The 18,178-nt window shown below is 45.6% G+C and overlaps 1 protein-coding gene across 1 annotated transcript; it reads left to right on the forward strand.

Moving 5' to 3' along the window:
- Positions 1-305: 305 nt before the first annotated feature.
- MB (myoglobin) lies at positions 306-4,954 on the forward strand (the record flags this gene model as incomplete). The annotated part of the gene is made up of 3 exons (XM_080624844.1): positions 306-400; positions 3,925-4,147; positions 4,808-4,954. 3 exons carry the CDS (start codon positions 306-308, stop codon positions 4,952-4,954), a joined length of 465 nt encoding a protein of 154 aa, XP_080480970.1.
- Positions 4,955-18,178: the final 13,224 nt, after the last annotated feature.

Here is an 18,178-nt window from a genome sequence, read left to right on the forward strand (position 1 = left end):
CTGGCACTGTGTTTCGGCAGTGCCCTTTCTGTCTAGAGTGGACATGTGCCAGTCCAATACGGAAAGCAGAAATGATGCCATTAGTGGCACCCACAATAGCACCTGACCCAAAATAGCTTCCTAGAAAAAAATAGGGAGGCTGATTAGGTTAGACAAGCCTGAAAGAGAGCAAGACGTCCAGCTGACGATCGACAGGTGTAGGTCTGTGAGCAGGGGCTATAAATCCCACGGGTGAGCTCTCCAGACACCCTTTGGGGAAAGGCAAACGGCTGTGGGGAGCACTCAGGACCTGACTTCAGTGAACCATGGGGCTCAGTGACCAGGAATGGCAGCACGTGCTGGCCATCTGGGGAAAGGTGGAGTCCGATGTTGCTGGCCATGGGCATGAGATCTTAATGAGGTAGGCAAGAAGCTTTGGTCATAAGAGTAGAGCTGAGAGCTTCTGATGAGAGTCCAAGGAAGGTGTATGTTTAATATGGAGGCTTGTGTTTGGCAGTGTCTGTTTCAACCAGCTTTGTTTTGTTTGTTGTAGGGTGGTGTTTTTCCATTGCTATGGTTTCTGGGTTAAAAACTGTATAAAGTGGCTGTCTCTTTGTCTGTCTGAGGGTGCAACAGCATGCCAGTGATGCTTTCAAAAGATGGTGGGACTTTGTCACTCTCTATGCCTCTGCTGGCAAAGGTCTGCTTGTATCCTCATTGCTCAAGCACCGTGGCAAGAAATGCTGGAGCAAATTGTGCGTCCTGGGCCTTCAGATGCTCTGCAGCAAGGATGTAGAGAGGCAGGGAAGGAGAGGAGAGGAAAATCACCTCTGTCAATGATTTCAGTAAAATTAACTGTGAAGTACATGAATGTTTCCCTCTCCCCAACTTAGTCTCACCTGCCAGAGCCCTGCCCAACCTGCTTTTTGGCCAGAAATCTGGGTGGTAACACTTGCCCACTTCAAGATGATCCATTTGAGGTCTAGTTGTGAAACAAGGCACATCCTTCTACCCACTTCCCTCCTCTGGTGTCACAGTGGGAGTGCTCATGAGGTCTGCATCTAAGAGGACCCCTGCACCCATGCTGTCCTTGTGGTCCTGGCCCCCCCAAAGGGGAACATTCCAGGCACAAACAACAAGTCACAGAAATGCAATCTGGAAGGGATCTCAGGGATGTGGAGTTAGAAACATCACTGGGTGGCATTAGAACCTGTCCTTAAAGACCAGCAGGAATGGAGACTTCAAGACTATCTCCAGGTCTCCCCCTCAGCCTGTGCGCAGTATGATGTGCTGGAAGGGTACAGGTGCTGAGGAGGGAAGTGGGGACATAGCACCCATTTGTGAGGTTTCCCAGGCAACTGAAGGAGCCCACACCACCAGGTAAATCCATTGAAAAGCTTTAAGAAGCTTTTTCAAAGATGAGCCAGAGCAATGGGCTGTTTTATTTACCTCCATTATCATGGCCCAGTTTAGCTTGAAGGGAAGAGAGAGATGGGGCAGCCAGGTGGCAATGAGGTCCACAGCAGGCATGCTGCAGAGGTAGCAGGAACCTGAGCTCTCCCCACCAGTTCATCTCTGTGAGGTGGCTACTTTGGCTCTGGAGGTGCCACAAGATAGTGAAAGCAGTTTCTAGCTGAAAAGGTCATATCATTTTTCTTACAGGTATTGCAGGAAAGAGCATGGCATTAAATAAATAGATGACACCCCCTTTCCCTGTGACTTTGTGCTCCCCAGCCAAACCAACCCAGATCATTTCTTGTTCCTTCAAGAGGTTTCTGAAGGAAGAGAAAGGCAGGGGAAGCCCAGCAGCTCTTAGTTTAGATATGTGTCTGCACGTGAATTGTTAAAGGCTTCTTAGGTAGATGTCACATTCTGGGAATATATTTAGAAAATGCCTATTCAATTAGATGTCTTCCAAAGAAAACAAAAGAATACTCCTCGGAAGAATTTTCAAGTGTCTTGAAAGTATATAATCTTTGTCAGACACAATTCAGGCATAGCCAGACACAGTGGAGGGAGATTTTTAGAAGTAACTGCATCCCATTCCAAAGTGCAAGGCTTTTTTATCCCTCTGGGTGGGATACAACTTGTGTTATGGAAAGGTACAGGAGAAAAGAAAAGGCTGATGGTGGTGTGCTCAGCACCTGGTAGAGTACAGAAATCCTTTGAAATGAAACACCAGCAAAGACTGATCTTCGGTCCAGAGACTGGACTCCTCTACAGAATCTTTTTGCTGCAGAACACTCGGTGTTTTCCATGTGCTTGAGATATTTGTTAGTGTAGTTTTGCCTATACTCACATCAGACAGTGGAAAGTCCGGCCCTCATGGCAACTTACTTAAAAAGAATGTCCAGTTCCAGATGGGACACAAGTCCCAGCATCCTTTCAAGGGCAGAGCAAGGATGCAATCACTGTAAGATATAAGAGGGAAGGTGGTTTCACGGCTGAGGTCCTAGGCTGGAGCTCCAGACACTGCTGGAGGTAATTTGAGCAAGCCACTTCACAGATGTGAGCTGTAGGGCCCTGGCTGTAAAGACAAATACTGCTTTTTGTGGTGCTTCAACTGGTTTTATTATGCCCATCAGGGGGTGTAATACCTACAAATAAACTTGTGCAAGGGAGCTAATGTCTCCTAACACCAAATTATTAGACTGCTCCTAATAATCAGGACAGGCAGTATCCCTTTTTCACCTCAGCTCTGGCAGGGAAGAGTGAAATTTCCTACTGCTTTGGTTGCCAGTGGTGTCTGCATCCTGTCTCCTAGGAAATGCAACAGGGAGGAAGCACCAGGAACAACTTTTGTCTGTCTTTTAGCCACTCTTCCACCTTATTGATTTCTTTTCCATTTTTGGATCAGGGTGCCTATGTATAGGAGTGCATGGCACGGCACAACGTGCCTGAAGGCTGTATGGTCTTATTACCCGCTTACTCCCAAGGACTCTCTGAGGTGCTGTGGTTCCCAATGAACAGACTAACACTGCTGGTAGCTGCGATGAGCTGGGGGCTGGGAAAGAGGGAAAGGAACTAAATATCTCTGTATATGCAGTCATAGGGTGGGAACACAGTAATCTGTCCCATTCAGCTGATACACCTGAGCTCCAGATGTGAGGGACATGAGGCTGGGGACTGTTCCCTTTTTTTGTGTGTGTGTACAAGAAGCCTCTAGAAGTCTCTTTTCCTGCAGAAACGGGCTGGGGAAGAGTGTCCTGGTGAGAGCCAGCGGTCTACAGGTTGGCTCCTCAGCAATAGTAAGTCAACAAAGACAGATGGCTTTGTTTCTCCTTCATGGGAATGCAAGAACTCACCTCCCAGTACCACAACCAACCTCGGCTCTTCTCTCTATCTTAATACAGCTGACATAACTCAGGGGACTGGTGCCAAAGAGTTAACAGAGCTATATATAAAAAAATATGCTCTGTCACTCTAGCTGGACATGTTCAAGGCAGTGTCTGTCACAGCCAGAGGAAATGGAAAAAGACAGTAGTGATCGTGCTTAGGACACGTAAGAGCATGGGATTAAAGCAGAAACAATACTCAAAAGGAGGTATGTCAGGAGCTTCTGCTCACTGAGACATCATTAGCAAATGATAAAAATCAGCCTGTATAAAATAAATAGAAATTTCTCCACATAGACTGTCATCAGCTTGTGGAACAACCTACCAGAGGAAGGATGAAAAACACTTAAACCAAACTCCGAGTAGGGTCAGATGTTTCCCTGGCTTATATACCTGCTAAAAGGAGTGATTGTGGACGGTGGTAACTTGGAAAGGATGTAAAGTGTCAGAGTTCCCAGGTTAAAGTAGCCTCTACTAACAGGCACTAGGTAAGAGGAAAGGAAGAAGATTATCCCACCTTTGTCTGAAACACCTGGAACAGCTGGACCTCAGTTACAGCCTGGAAGACAGCTCTTGCAAGTTTCACAAGTCTCTCTACTTTTGTTCACAGACTCTTCAAGGACCATCCTGAGACCTTGGATCGCTTTGAAAAGTTCAAAGGCCTGAAGACCCCTGATCAGATGAAGGGCTCTGAAGATCTGAAGAAACATGGAGCTACTGTCCTTACCCAACTGGGCAAAATCCTGAAGCAGAAGGGTAATCATGAGGCAGAGCTGAAGCCCCTGGCTCAAACCCATGCGACCAAGCACAAAATCCCTGTCAAATACTTGGAGGTATGGAAAAGGGCAGGGAGCCTTCTTGTCTGATGTGTAGTGAATGTGTGCAAGATGGCTACGTGAGAGTTGCCCTTTATTTACTGATGGCTAGTTGGACTTCAGTGAGCTCTCCCTCAAGTCCAATGTCTCTGTGTACAGGCAAGAGGAGGAATGGAAAGGGCTCATGGTATGTGACTATCCAAGTTTAGATTTCCCATTCCAAACACCACACGCAGTCTGACCAACCCTTGACAATAATAAAACAGCCTCTGCATGTCTGGGAAACTACATTACATAAGAGCTGTCAGTGACTGGATACCAGGGACATACAGTTTTAGGGTAAGCCCTGGGGGATCTATTGGAGACCAAGACCCACGAAAGTAAGTTTACAAACACAGGGCATGAATTTTCAGCCTTAATGGATTAGGCAGACAAAGAGTGGGAAGGTCCATGATCTAGTCAAGGTCATGAAGCAGTGTCAGAGCTAGGAATAGAGCCCAGTTCTGCCCAGCCAAGCTCCTTGCATGCTAGACCTCACTGTCTCTCCAGAGGCTGTGGGAAGGGCTACTGAATTAGCTTGGAGATATTTCCAGGCTCAGCAACCTATTTCTTAGTCTGGCTTTTCTGAAAATAAACCCTGACTGTCCCTTCAGCTTTTCTCTCTTTCCTTCCTCGCAGTTCATTTCTGAAGTCATTATCAAGGTCCTTGCCGAAAAACATGCTGCAGACTTTGGGGCTGATTCCCAGGCTGCAATGAAGAAGGCCCTAGAGCTGTTCCGGAATGATATGGCCGCCAAGTACAAGGAGTTCGGTTTCCAGGGTTAACACATATGCACAGAGGAACACCACGATGGAGGCGTGTCCATGCATCTTAGAGTAGCTTCCCCAGCACTGTTTTGGACATCTCACAATTGGCCATCCAAGATCTGTGGGAAAGCTTTGATGAGAGGCCAAAAGTCACTCCAGGCAGTGTAGAGGCACTCGGAATAATAGCCATCATAAACCGTTGTTTCCTGGCTTCATGTATACAAGAGAAATAATCTGCTTCCTTAGGAGAAATAATGTAAGGGATTATCTGTGAGCTTCTGCCTACCCTACCCCCTTTTTCTTTCTCCCTCCCCAAGACCCAGTCCCATCTGAGAGGCGAATGGCATGGCCAAAGGTAAAAGGATGTGGAGTAACAAGGGGAGTATTGAAAAGTGTAGTGAATGAGAGAGTGAAGGGATGACTCAAATGGTATGAAAGGGATGTCAGGATGGGAAGCAGGGGCACAGCGTCCCGTTCCTCCCACAGGTGAGACTGTTAACAGGTTACTGTGGAGAGCTTCCAGCACAGTATTACCTTGCTTTGTGGGGGTGAATTCAGCCAGTCATTCTCCAGTGTTTGCTAGCTTGGAAACTTGTATTAGTTGTTAAACTCACGTTAGCAAAACTAGGAAGAGCAGTGCCCCCTGCCATCTGTAGGTTTCTGGTAGCCACTGCTATGCATCTGAAGTTCTGTTGCACTGGGAAGTCAAGTATGTGTTTCTCAGAAAATAAAAATTCCTGCACCAGTGTCGTGTGTTTGCTCCTGGCTTTACAGGCATGTCAGTGAGAAGTGGGAGAAAGGAGAAAGCGTAAAGGTGTCTTGTATACGTATCCAGCTGCAGTGTCTGTCCGTGACTTGGGTGGCACTTGGCATCTGTCTTAGCCAGGGGACTTGAGGCACTCAGATGTCACCATGGGGTCATGACCTGGTTACTGGACTTCACAACACAAAGCAGCAGCATGGACCAGGTGCCTCAAAGCTGACTAAAGGCCAGGGCCACTGGTGTGCTGGGGGGAAGGTGGCGAGGAAAGGCCTTTTGCTTATTTATGGGGAGGTAATGTGCACAAGTGGCCTTGGGTCCCAGGAGAGCACAGTGCAGTGCTCCCTCCAAGCAATGGAAAGCAGGGCCAATTAGTCAAGGAGGAAGGCTGCAGTTGCAGCATATGTTCTTAAGACCGAAGCTTTAGCCTCTGTACCATTTTGCATTTTTGCTAAGGTGTGTTTACAGATATATACCCACGTCCTTGTGGGGGAGCTTAAGGAACAGACACAGTGCCAAGGCACCTACGTTTGCCTGTTGCCCTCTCCCCATCTTGGCACCAGAATGAGGTTCAAGTAACTTAGTTTTACTGGGGTAGGAGAGGCTAAGGGCCACGTTGTGCTAAGGCTGCCCAAGGGTCAGTCAGAATTGGCTGGAGTCTGAGAAGGGATTTGAATGCAAAGTCTTGACCTGATACTCAGGTTCACAGCGGACTAGCTGACTCTTTGTGAATCATGCAGTTTCTCTGACTGGACCTAGTTGGAGGGGCAAGTATACCCCACAGTGAGCACTGGTGTCCTTCTTCTCTCCTCTTGCTCCATCCACATCATCCATCTCAGGGCCTCAGCAGTAGGCTGCTGCAGTCTCTTCTAGCATATGCACTCAAGTTGTCTCCATGCAGAAAGAAAGGTGGATGAGCAATGTGCTGTCTTTCTGTGTATTTGCACAGGGTTGAGAACATTCATGGCAGGGTTGCATTTTGGCACAGCAGCAGGATGCTACAGAGGCAAGCAGCTGGGTTGTGGCTAGGGGAAATGTACGGAGTAGACATGGCTGCTCTGTTCTGATAGGGAGAAAGTAATGCACCTCATCTCACAGAGATAGTGCGAGGGCAAGCACGAGAAAAAAATGAGGTGCTCAGTACTGGTTGCTACTAGCAGGGTCTGGTTCACAGCACTCCTTGCTACACTGGGTGCAGTGGAGACAGAAGTGGAGCCACCAGCTTCCCTAAGTTCTGAACCAGCGTGATCTGCTATGTCTTGGATCAGGGCAAAGGCCACAAAATTGCAGACTCTGAAAGGAGAAGGAATGAATTCCTTCCCAGAAGGGAGCATCTCTGATTTCTTGCTCTTTACAAATCCTCACTTTACCTCTGTGAGCTTGTTTGGGGTTTCAACCTTTCAGAGAGGGTCACAAAAGCATACGCTGTCACCTAGATGAAGTTACAGCCAGGTGGTCACTGGCTAAAGCAACTTGCTTCATCTGATTCCTGTCTAGTCTGTCTGCCTTTGCAGGCAGGGCAACCTATTTAATTAAGGTCTAGGATTGCCTGTTCAACACAATAAGATTTCCTGCCAGTGACAACACGCTCTGCTTTAGGATTAACATCTCTGCTATAGCAGCTGCCTCTGTCAGTCTGAGTGGGACGGGAGTCATGTCCCGATATTTTTATATAGGGCGGTGTGGTGGAGGAGAGAGGGTTTGCATGTATGTTTTGTCTAGCTACTGGTTATTAGGTGCCTGGAATAAATGTTGGTCCATTGGAAGCACTGACCCTTTACTCTGCCAGCCTTACCCCACTGTGTCAGTGCACTAAGGACCATCCTTAAATCTGTGCTGGTCAGATGCAGGGCCTGGTGCAGGTTTTCTAGTTGTGCCTACGGCCCAGTGAAGATGGGCGAACTGAAATGAACCAGCAAGTTCAGATACCAGTAACTGTGGAGCTATCTCCAGCAGGCTCAGTGGGCTGGGATGGTTGTGGTGAAAGCCATGTGTCTGCACCTTCGCTACTCTGGGTACCAAGTATGCCCTTGGCTGCAGTCCTGACATAGTGTAGCAATATATGTAATTCCTGCACAGTGAGGGTTTAAATCTTCAGGAATAGCCCCTACTTGTAGGATAGGGGTAGTTTCCTAGAGGACAGGGGATGATGGGGAAAGGGTTTTTCAGCTCCAAGATGTATTGATTCAGCATTTTGTTGGAGTCACCCTCTCCACTGTGCTATTAGTACATGTAGCTTTTCTGGTTCATGTATGGGACAAAGTCCCTTAGTGAAGATAAATCATATCAGCGTTTTCCTGCCTCCTTTCCAGGAATAGCTTTACATAAGGAGGATGGGTCCCAGGGGCTTGTGCCCAGCCCCGCTCCGTTAGCACCATTTGGTGTCACATACACGTTCCTGGTCACACAATGGGACATAGATTGTGCGGCTGCCAGCCTCGTTGCTCCAGTACATACATGACTGCAGCCAGGTCAGGTTCATGGCTGTCCTATGCTTTCCATGCACTCCTGCAATTTCTTTTATGCTAATAATGCTGTTTCTGGCAACAAATGGGTTATGCACCTGCATCCGCCCTTAGGTCGAAAAACATCCTTGTTGCTTTGCACTTGACATAATATTCTGCTCCCACTGGGTCCATTTCCGTTGCATGGCAGAGCTCCCTATGGCACAGAGCCAGTGACCTGTTTATGCTCTCTTGGGCTTCAGTGTCAGATGCCGGCAGCTCATCAGGATCTCAGACGTGGGGAGCAGGCCCTCACTTCCCAGGCGCTGTGCAAGTCAGCCCAAGCCACAGTGCAAAAACACTGCAGCCTGTGCTGCCTGATGCTTCATCTTTACTTCTGACTGCTGATCCTGCCTCACTCTGGTACCTGTCAGTGGCAAGTGGCATCAAGGAGCAAATGCTGGGGACCTGACTAATAGTCCTGTGATCTGTCTCTTGGTCGCCTTAGTGGGAGAAAGGGATGGGGCTCCAATGACTAATTATGTTAAATATTTAGCACATTATCATGAAGCTTGTGACATTTTTCATGCTTGCATCTCCCTGGAGGGCTAACGTGAGGAAAGGGCAGGGAAGTTTCCAGTCCACGTCAGTCACTGAACTGATAGGTCTGGTTTCTGAGTACTGAAGCACAGTTGTCTAAAGAATGTATTGTCTACATGACACTGTAATTTAATAAGGAGACTCAAATGCTCATCTATACCACAAGCTTTCAGATGAAGATTATTTTTGTGATGATCCCTATGTTTTCTACCACCTGCTCAAAACCTGTCCTGTATGTTATGCCACTGAGGAAAAAGACACCCATGGTGGAGCCACCACAAAGAGGTGTTTCTTTGCAGTAGACTTGCTCATTCATGACATATTTTTCATAAGGTACATGGTGTCAGAGCTTGTCCTTCTTCCTGGACTCACTACTCTCAGGTTTGTTAAAGGCTGCATCCCTGCATGTTGTTAAGGTTTGTTAAGATTTCAATCTGTTAAAGTTTGTTAAGGTTTGCATAGGGCCTAACAATCAGTCTGTGCTGCTTCTATGACTAAGCACACGCACACACGGCTATCTATACACACGCACCAGCTTCACAACACACATCATTAGCAAAGACAGTCTGTCCAAATCCTTCAGATTTCACTGTGCTTGTTTGCTGGTTCTTCATTTAAGAGGATGATACATGTTAGTTCTCACATTGTGCTTAAATGAAGTAAGGCCCTGAAACCAGGTTTTGCTAAGGTCTAACCAATTAAAAAGACAGACTGTGCAAGGACATGGCATCTCGAGAGTACTGGTAAGTAGGGGGCTGTTAAATTTCGTGAAGGTGTGCTGGCAGAGTTGAGGAAGCTACCTGGAACTACAGTAAGTGAAAACAGAAATCCCAATCAGCCTCTTTTATCCAACAGGCTGATAAATGAGTATTTATGAACATAAAAGAGTCACAACAATGCAGCCTTCTTGACCAACACATAAATCCCTCCCTCCTCTGTGATTATAGGCATAACAAGCCCATCTCCCAGTCCTGTGACTTCTATAAAATCCTGATCCAAATGTCAGTAAAGGTGACCTTGTGGCTTTTTAAAGCAGTACTTTAGAGTCACTTGGCTGCGCTATACCAAAGTCCTTTCCCTATTTGGCTTTCATCCCCTCTAAATATACAAACAGAACAGGCTGCCTCCACTTTACCTTGCAGCCCTGTAGAGGCCACCCATGGTAAGCTATGTCAGACAGAAGGTCTGGGGCTTTGCTGGGCAAGGCAAGGCAATCCCTGGCACAGGGCATACCAGTGTAGCTGGCACTTGGATGGACAAGGCAATGTATATTTGGGATGGGGTGGGTATTGGAGTCTCTGTCTCCCCCTCAATATACCAAGAAAAGCATCTCATGCTGAAATAAACAGCAGTTCAGTGACCCTGAGCTGGCCAAATGGTTACTTGGGTTATGACCATGTAAATGCAAGTGTCACGGGGTAAATGGGGATAGCTTGGACATGAGGCTGTTCCATTTCGTTTAAGACACTGTCTTGGATACATCTCATGGCGTTTAGGGACTGGCTTACTGGATTTGCCCAGAGCTGGTGAGAGGATGCTGTTGGTGGTGTGGCTACCCTGCAATCCAGTAGCAGACATGATCCCAAACCAGTTTTCCAGTTAACTACCTCAGGTATTAAAAATTAGTATGACACAGATACCCTTGTGTAGGAATTTGTGAATTTCCCCAAGTTGTAGGGCTGTATATGGGGCTGTAACTATGCTGTTATTGGTATCCAAGAAGGCTGCTTTAAAGCTAATACTGGCATGTATATCTTACTTGCAGCCTTATGTCTGGAGTAGAGCTTAAATAAAATTACGCTTGTTTCCCATTTCCCTTCTCCAAGGAAAGCTTGGTATGAATGCAGCTGCTGGGTGTATAATCTTATTTTAGATTGCCCTTACAGCAGGTTCAAATGTTCCAGTGACAGAATAGCTTTGGGTGGAAGACCTTCTGCATTATTAACACTTAATTCTGTATGTCTCCATGCTTAATCTGAGGATCTCCTCTTGCTTCCCAGTGTATATCAGAAACAATGCTTTTATTCATTCAAGTTTTTCTATGTTCTGTCCTCCCTCAACATGTCTGTTTCCTTCTTCAACCTAAACTCCAGCATTAATGCTGTCACCAAAGGGGTGGAAAATTCCTGGAGCTGATACCCTCACTAAGATCTGGGATTGCTCTGTCCAGGGCTTGCATGACATCAGGCTTCTCCTTTGTCTCTTGGTGAGCTTTCGGGTTATCTGAAGAGTTAGTTGATATAGTGTCAGAGTGGGTCTGTGTTTTTTCACTCACCTCTCAGTTGGATGAATAATCTGGTGCCTTTTGAGGGATGTAGTATGTCATGGATTAACTATAAGTTGGCTGGGGAGAAAGGAGAAAAAAACCCAAAACAACAGAGTTTTGCCTAAACCAGCCATCCTGTGTTCCTGCAGAGTCTGTGGGAGAGCCTGCGCTGAGCAAAGGGTTTTTACCAGACATGCTCAGACAAGCTGTACAGAGATGGAGGAAAAGCAGGTAGAGCAAGCCATGTGCCACATTTGCAGTTATCCCCCTCTGAGGGCAGATGGATCTGTGTGGTCAGTAAGGAAGAATGAAAAATGAAATACAGGTGGGAAATGGAGGCACAACTGCCTTCCCCCAGAGCCTTTTTACTACTATAAGTGCCTTCGGAAGAGCAACAGCATCATTCTGACAATGACTCTGCTGTAACGCAATGGCGGGAGTTTCCTAACACCAGCTGGTAATCTGTGTGCTTTTGTATGGGAAGCAAACTGGACTTGAAGTTTTCTCATGGTGCTAGCGCTGTGGATGTGATGCTTTCGCAAAGCTGGCCCATAAATCATGAGAAAGAAACTTTTTGTACATTTTGCTTTTGCACTGATAATGGCACGTATTGCTAACCAGCTAACCCCCCAATGGATTTCAGTATGTCACGTTTAAGCTGCTGTCCCTATGTCTTTTGTTATGTTCCCTCTACAGCTGAAATGATCCCTTAGCGCATAAAGTCATCAATCTTTATCTTTCCAGTCAAAATTCCCTGTCCCAAAATGGAGTTCTTTGTAACAGTCACAAACTGCTAGCTCATAACAACAAGAATGATTAGAGAATAATCTTTAACATATTTCCAACTATGTTTTTTCTAGTTCAGCTGTTCTGTAGCTTCCTTGTCTGTTTTAGATCAGAAACTTGTTGACTATGCGTGTCATCTGGGAGAAGCTCTGTTCTGATGTTTAGTGGTAATTAAGAACTTGGTTTCATCCAGTTTAAAGCTCTCAGTCTACAAAATGCACCATCTGAAACAACACCCTTCTTACAATATGCCTGAGGTATTTGCTGTACTGTTTTTACCCTAGACCTTAGTTAGAGACCTATCTGTGCTTTTACAGATGGTACACTGAAGCAGAGCCAGGCACCAGCACATCCATTGTTTCATGCTTTGGTCATTCAGCTGTCCACTAGGCCAGGCTGCCGACTGCATGGCAGCAGATGTTGCTGAGCTTCTTGTGTAGGAAGACGTGAAGTTGTGCCATCTGCTAGTAAGCAGTTCTTGCTTTGATGTGGTTGAGTTTCAGCAGTTGTCAAAGGACATCCTGTATGTAGACATTCAGTTGAAACAGTGGTGTGGTGTAAATACCCAGATAGATTACAGATGCTGTATACAAAGCAAAGCAGCGTAAAGACCTTTAGGCTGAACTTGGCTGAAGTGCTTTAGATATTAATGAACTATGGTATCACTTGGGGCACTGCTAATCTCACTCCCAAAGAAAAAGGCCCTGGACTGAGATAATAGAGGATGCAAATATCTAAAACATGTTACTAGCAAAAGGGAGGTCCCTAAATCCAAGTGTATGAACCTCAGATCCTCCTATGTAATTCTTCACATGCTTGCATTTCCATCTGTAACCCCTCCTTGATTTCTAACATTTTGCCTCTGCTATGCCCTGATCTTCCACCAGCTTGGGTCGGTCTAAGCCAACCAGTGTTGGCTAAATTCATTTATAATCCTCACGCATGACTTTCCTCTGCCTAATCTGGCAGAAACCAGACATATTTTGCTTACATCTGACCTCCAAAAACTGCAGTTCCAGCTGCTTCCATCCAACAGTATGGTTAGTGAACACGGTTCAGGTGCACACCTGTTACCACATAGATCACTTAGCTCGTACTCCTCTGGTCCTTTAAAAATGAGCTGTGCCTTGCAGTCCGTTTTGGAAAAGGCTTGCCTTCACAAAACCAGGTTTGGTTGATGAATCACTGCTTGACAGGAGTGCCTAGGCCCTGAAAAAAAAAAGGCTTTAAAAAAAAAGGGGAAAAAACCCCAGAGCTGGGTTTCATACTGGCTGTACTTTGGAAACCCTTCCCACTCTGCACATGGCTGTCTGAATCCTTTTTGAACAACCAAACTCTCTAGTAGTGTGCTGGAGTCCTGGGCAAGTAGCTCAGCCTTCATATTCTACTCCAGCAGGAGTAGAACAGGTCTGTCTAAAACTTTTATGCAGCTTCGAGGTTGTTACTGTCTTGATGGGACCACTCCTCCCTAAGGGGAGTCTCTTTGAAAAGTAAAATGAAGAGAGGAGGGAGAAAAGATTTCAATGCCTAGCATTAAGGGATATACTGCAAAGCATGAAGAATCTGTTTGGAACAACAGGCGATGTGAGGGCCTGCTATGTGGTGCTTGGAGAGTTTGTCCTGGTTTTGTTTTTATTCCCTGTGAGCTATGGTTGAATTTCCTCTCCCACCTCATTGACAGTAACATCTGGACCGACTCTCATTCACAATTCTCTGTGGAAGAGAGCTAGTGCAACACAAGAAAGCAGGTTTTCTTTCCTCATCGCTCTGGTTTGAGGACAGCTTGCAGCTGTGCCTGACTGGAAGGAATTTATAGATCTCATGTATGATGGTCAAGAAACATTTCCTCTCCTAACTTCATCATGTTTGTGTTCATACAGATAGTGGCTCATAACTGGGAAATCTTCAGTTCCAATCCTCCTGGCAACATACAGTGGGAAAAAATAGATAGAAATGGAAGCAATGCCTTTTCTTTCCTTCCACAGTCAGGCTGGAAATGTACAACACTACATCCACCTCAGTAAAATGGTTAATTATATCTCTGAAGAAAAGTGTATTGGAGACTTTCAGTGTTAGACCAAAACAGAATAAGAAAGTGCTGCAGAGTACATCATCCTTTCAAGTACTGGTGATGGTGAGATAAGAGATAATACATAGGGGGTGGGAAGGTGGGGAAAAGCAGGGGGAGAGAGAAAGAACATATATCACTTGTATCTTGAGGGCACAGCATCTTAGAAATAAATTTAAGGAATAACCTTTCTTTGAGCATTTAATTTCACTCCTGGTGGGAGTGCTCAGCTTACAATTAAGTCTGTGATGAGAGAGTGTGTGGGTGATTGTGTGTATGTATGTACAGCACAAAGCCTATAGTTAGTACATAGAACTAAATGTTTTGTTCTGGAGTCCCAAAGGTACACAGCCTCTCAACACTCATTAATTTCAGTGGGTGTGAGACCTTCTAAAGACCTGGATTCACACAGCAAAATTTTTCACCACAGGCTTCAGACCTCTCTTTTTATTCTGCTCATGATGCAGTAGAAACTTGGAAACCAGCTCTGCATCAATTCATTTGCTGCAGTACAAGCCCCTTTATTAGTGCCTTTTGTGGCAATAGCTGCTATCTATTTAAAGTGCTAAGCCTTCAAACTGCGGTTTCCTGCAGCAGATGTAGTAGAATCAAATATCTGCAGAAGCAAGTCAAAAGGAACTCGTGTTGCTGCTCAAAGGCCAGGCTCCATCCCAGTCACCGACAGTTACTGAACTCCTGCCACATGAAGATGGGCTTTGGCTCCTTCTTTGGTGGTTTGGGGCTTGGAGGGAGGCTAGGTTTCCTGGCAAAGTCATGCTGTAATTTATATTCCCTGCTTCATATTCCCTCTCTTTCATTTCTCCCCCTTAGAGGGCATTCAAGGAGAGAAGACTTTGCTGTTCTTGTGGCCTAGCTCTGCATCCTCAAAAGGCGTTACTGCTAAATTCATGTGGCATGCATGGAGCAAATGGAGAAAAGAGCAAAAATGACACCAGGTATGCACTCTGGAGGCAGGGTGATGTCCTTTTGTGTGTGTCCTGACCATGTAACAAGTGGTGTCCCTCAAGGGTCCATGAGGGAACCAATGCTATTTAATATTAATGCCATTTAATGTTAATGGCATAGATAGAGGGATTGGGTGCATCCTCAGTAAGTTTGTAGGTGACACCAAGCTCAGTGATGCAGCTGATAAACTATCAGGAAGGGATGACATCTGAACGGACCTTGACACACTTGAGAAATGGGCTGATGCGAACCTCATGAAGTTCAACAAGGCCAAGAATCAGATCCTGTACCTGAGCTGGGGCAATCCCCAATGACAGTACAGGCTGAGTGATGAATTGATGGAGAGCTGCACTGCAGAGAAAGATACTGGTGGATGAAAAATTGGATGTAAGCCAGCAAAGCTGGCTTGCAGCCCAGAAAGCTAGTTGTATCCTGGCTGCATTGAAAGAAGCGTGTCCAGCAGGTTGAAGGAGGTGATCCTGCCCTTCTACTCAGCATTTATGAGACTCCACCTGAAGGGCTGTGTCCAGTTCTAGGTCCCCAATACAACAAAGACATAGATCTGTCAGAATGGGTCCAGAGGAGGGCCAGAAAAATTATCAGATGACTGGAGCGCCTCTCTTATGAAGACAGGATGAGAGTTGAGATTGTTCAGCCTAGAGAAGAGAAGGCTCTGGGAGACCTTAATGCAACCTTTCAATATATAAAGGCAGCTTATAAGAAAGGTGGAGGAAGACTTTTTGCCAGAGTCTGTAGTGACAAGGGGCAGCATTTTTAAACTGAAGGAGGGTAGATTTAGATTAGATACAAGGAAGAAAATCTTTGCAATGAGGGCAGTGACACACAAACAGCTTCCCCAGGGAAGTTTTGGGTGCCCCATCCCTTGGAAGTGTTCAAGACCAGGTTGGATGGGGCTTTGAGCAACCTGGTCTAGTAGAAGACCTACCCTGTCCATAGCAGGAGGGTAGGACTAGAGGGTCTTTAAGGGTCCCTTCCAACCCAAACCAGTCTGTGATTCTATTTCTCATTTCCCTGCTGGCTTGTCACTCTGCTTTTCCGTTCTGTTCATCTCATCAGTGCCTGGGTGAATGAAATGATCTCACCCTCAAAAAGGAAGCAAGAAATAAAGTATTTAAGTACTATACACAGTACTATAAAGTACTGTAGCATCATGGCTGCAGCCTTGTTCCTGTAGGCCACACACTGACATGGAAGTTATAAGAACAAATGCGATTTATGCTTGCTCAGAAGAAGTTCCTGGAAGGCACAACCACCTCATGAAGGAAAAAATAGGTGTGGCTAAGGATAAAAATTTTAAGTCCCTAGTTTATGCACAGCAATAGCAGGGTATTTTTGTTTGGGAGAGATAGGGGCTGCAGGGAAGAGAATAGCCACTTTTTCTCCAAAAGTAGGTTCTGTAGCTGGGTTTCCCTAGTCTCAAAGGGCTTCTGATGTGTTTTACTAAGCTTTGCAAGGCTAATTCAAGAGACATGAGCTACAGTTAGTATGATACAACCAGACTAAAGAGCCGCCTAGACTAACCGGGGACACTTTCTCCCTTGCAGCCATGGTGTGTATCATGCTCAGCTAGCTGGTGGCAGAAGGGCCCATGCAGTTCATAAACAAATGGTGAACATTATGGAGGGCTCAGAAGAGAAGGCTGAGACCACATGATACCAAGCTTTGCTCCACTTCTGAGTTATAAAATAATTTTTATGGAGTCACTAATGAAAACCTCCAGTACAGTGTAAACCAGTTGTCATGACACTGGTTGGTCGGTTGTTTTTTTCCGGAAATACATCTGAATAACTGGGACTTAGCCTGTGATAGAGACAGGAATGGGAAACATATCTGCCCACCCAGGCTGCAGAGAGAGATTCTCAGTTATGTAGCAAACATTAGTCAAGTAGCAGTTTGAGTTACACGTGGCTCCACAGCACAACTGTCTCAAGAAGTAGTCCTCTGAGGAATGGGGAATGGAGCAAGGAAAAAGAGCAGGGGGAAACAACAAAAAGAGCTTTAACTAGCAGTGACTAGTCCTAGCTCTTCTTTCTTCTCTTAATTGTTGTCACCTGCATTACTGGAGGAGATATTGTTTGGCCCAAGTACAAGGTACTTGTTCCTGCCAGCCCCCAAGTAAATCCTAAAGTTCTTTTCAAACCAAGACAGCTATTAAGCTGGGACTCCTGGTTCAGACTCTTTTTCTCATTCAGATAACTGTTACTGCCCAATATCCCAGGTGTGGGAAAGCTGCTCACACAGCAACATCAAGCAGATGTTGGACATCTGGTTAGACCCTGGAATGAGAACTGGGACAAGCTTCATGATTTCTTTATATGGCATCTTTCCTAGACTTCCACAACACATCATTTATCTGAAAATGAAAGAAAAAATGTCCTTTCTCAATTAAGAGCTTTCGATTTGTTTGAGGTATTACCTTTATTATAATTGGTGGAGGGCTCACCGTGTGTTTGGACACAGCACAGGACACCAAAGATGAACAGTCCCTGCTCCACAGAGACCTAGGCAACCTTGCTGAGCTGGCTTGTTCTTGCCAGCGAGGGCTGCACCATGACTATTTCCCAATAAGATGAAAGCAATCAGCTTCACCCCACATGAATGTGAAAAAATAAGATGAGCACAACTATAATTTCCTAAGGTATCTGCCTGTTTTCTGCTGGAGGATCACCTTTGCGTTGACACAACCATTACAGAAGATAACATGCAGTTTTGTAGAGTAACTTTCAATGTTCCTCAAGAAAAGCTGGGTGGAAGCACAGCCTGCCTGAAACGCAGTTGTTGACTCCTGCTGTTTCTCTTCTAGGCATAACCCACTCCAGAAAAGGCATTCACTTAAAAGACACACTTTGGCTCATTTGCTTCCAAACACTACGTCCTGTGGCAGAAGGTAATGTGACATTGTCTCATTACATGACCTCATACACACAACATGGCTTTAAACTATACAGAAACAACACCAGTCAGACACAAAATACACTCAAATGGATCTACTTGTTCTCCACACAACTCCTCTGAGTGGTAGTGAAAGACAATGCACTGAATCTGTAGGAATAGGCACCATGACACAAAAGACAGCAGAGTGATTCAGGGTGTCAGAGTAAGAGGCAGCTTGTCTTGGTTACAGAGCAGCCAAGGAAAGAAGATGAAGACTGCAACAAAACTGAATGCATTTACAGATAAAAAAAGAAAGGTATGAGACAGTGAACATTAGCTTAATTATGAGCTAAACTCAAAGTTTATGGAGGGAAATTATTTAACCATGCTGTATTGAAGGACAGCCAAAATGACCTTAGATGTTACAGAAGATCTTTTCTACTTTCTAAAGAAAAAG

Source organism: Psittacula echo (genome assembly GCF_963264785.1).
Source record: "Psittacula echo genome assembly, chromosome: 1".
Classification (NCBI taxonomy): domain Eukaryota; kingdom Metazoa; phylum Chordata; class Aves; order Psittaciformes; family Psittacidae; genus Psittacula; species Psittacula echo.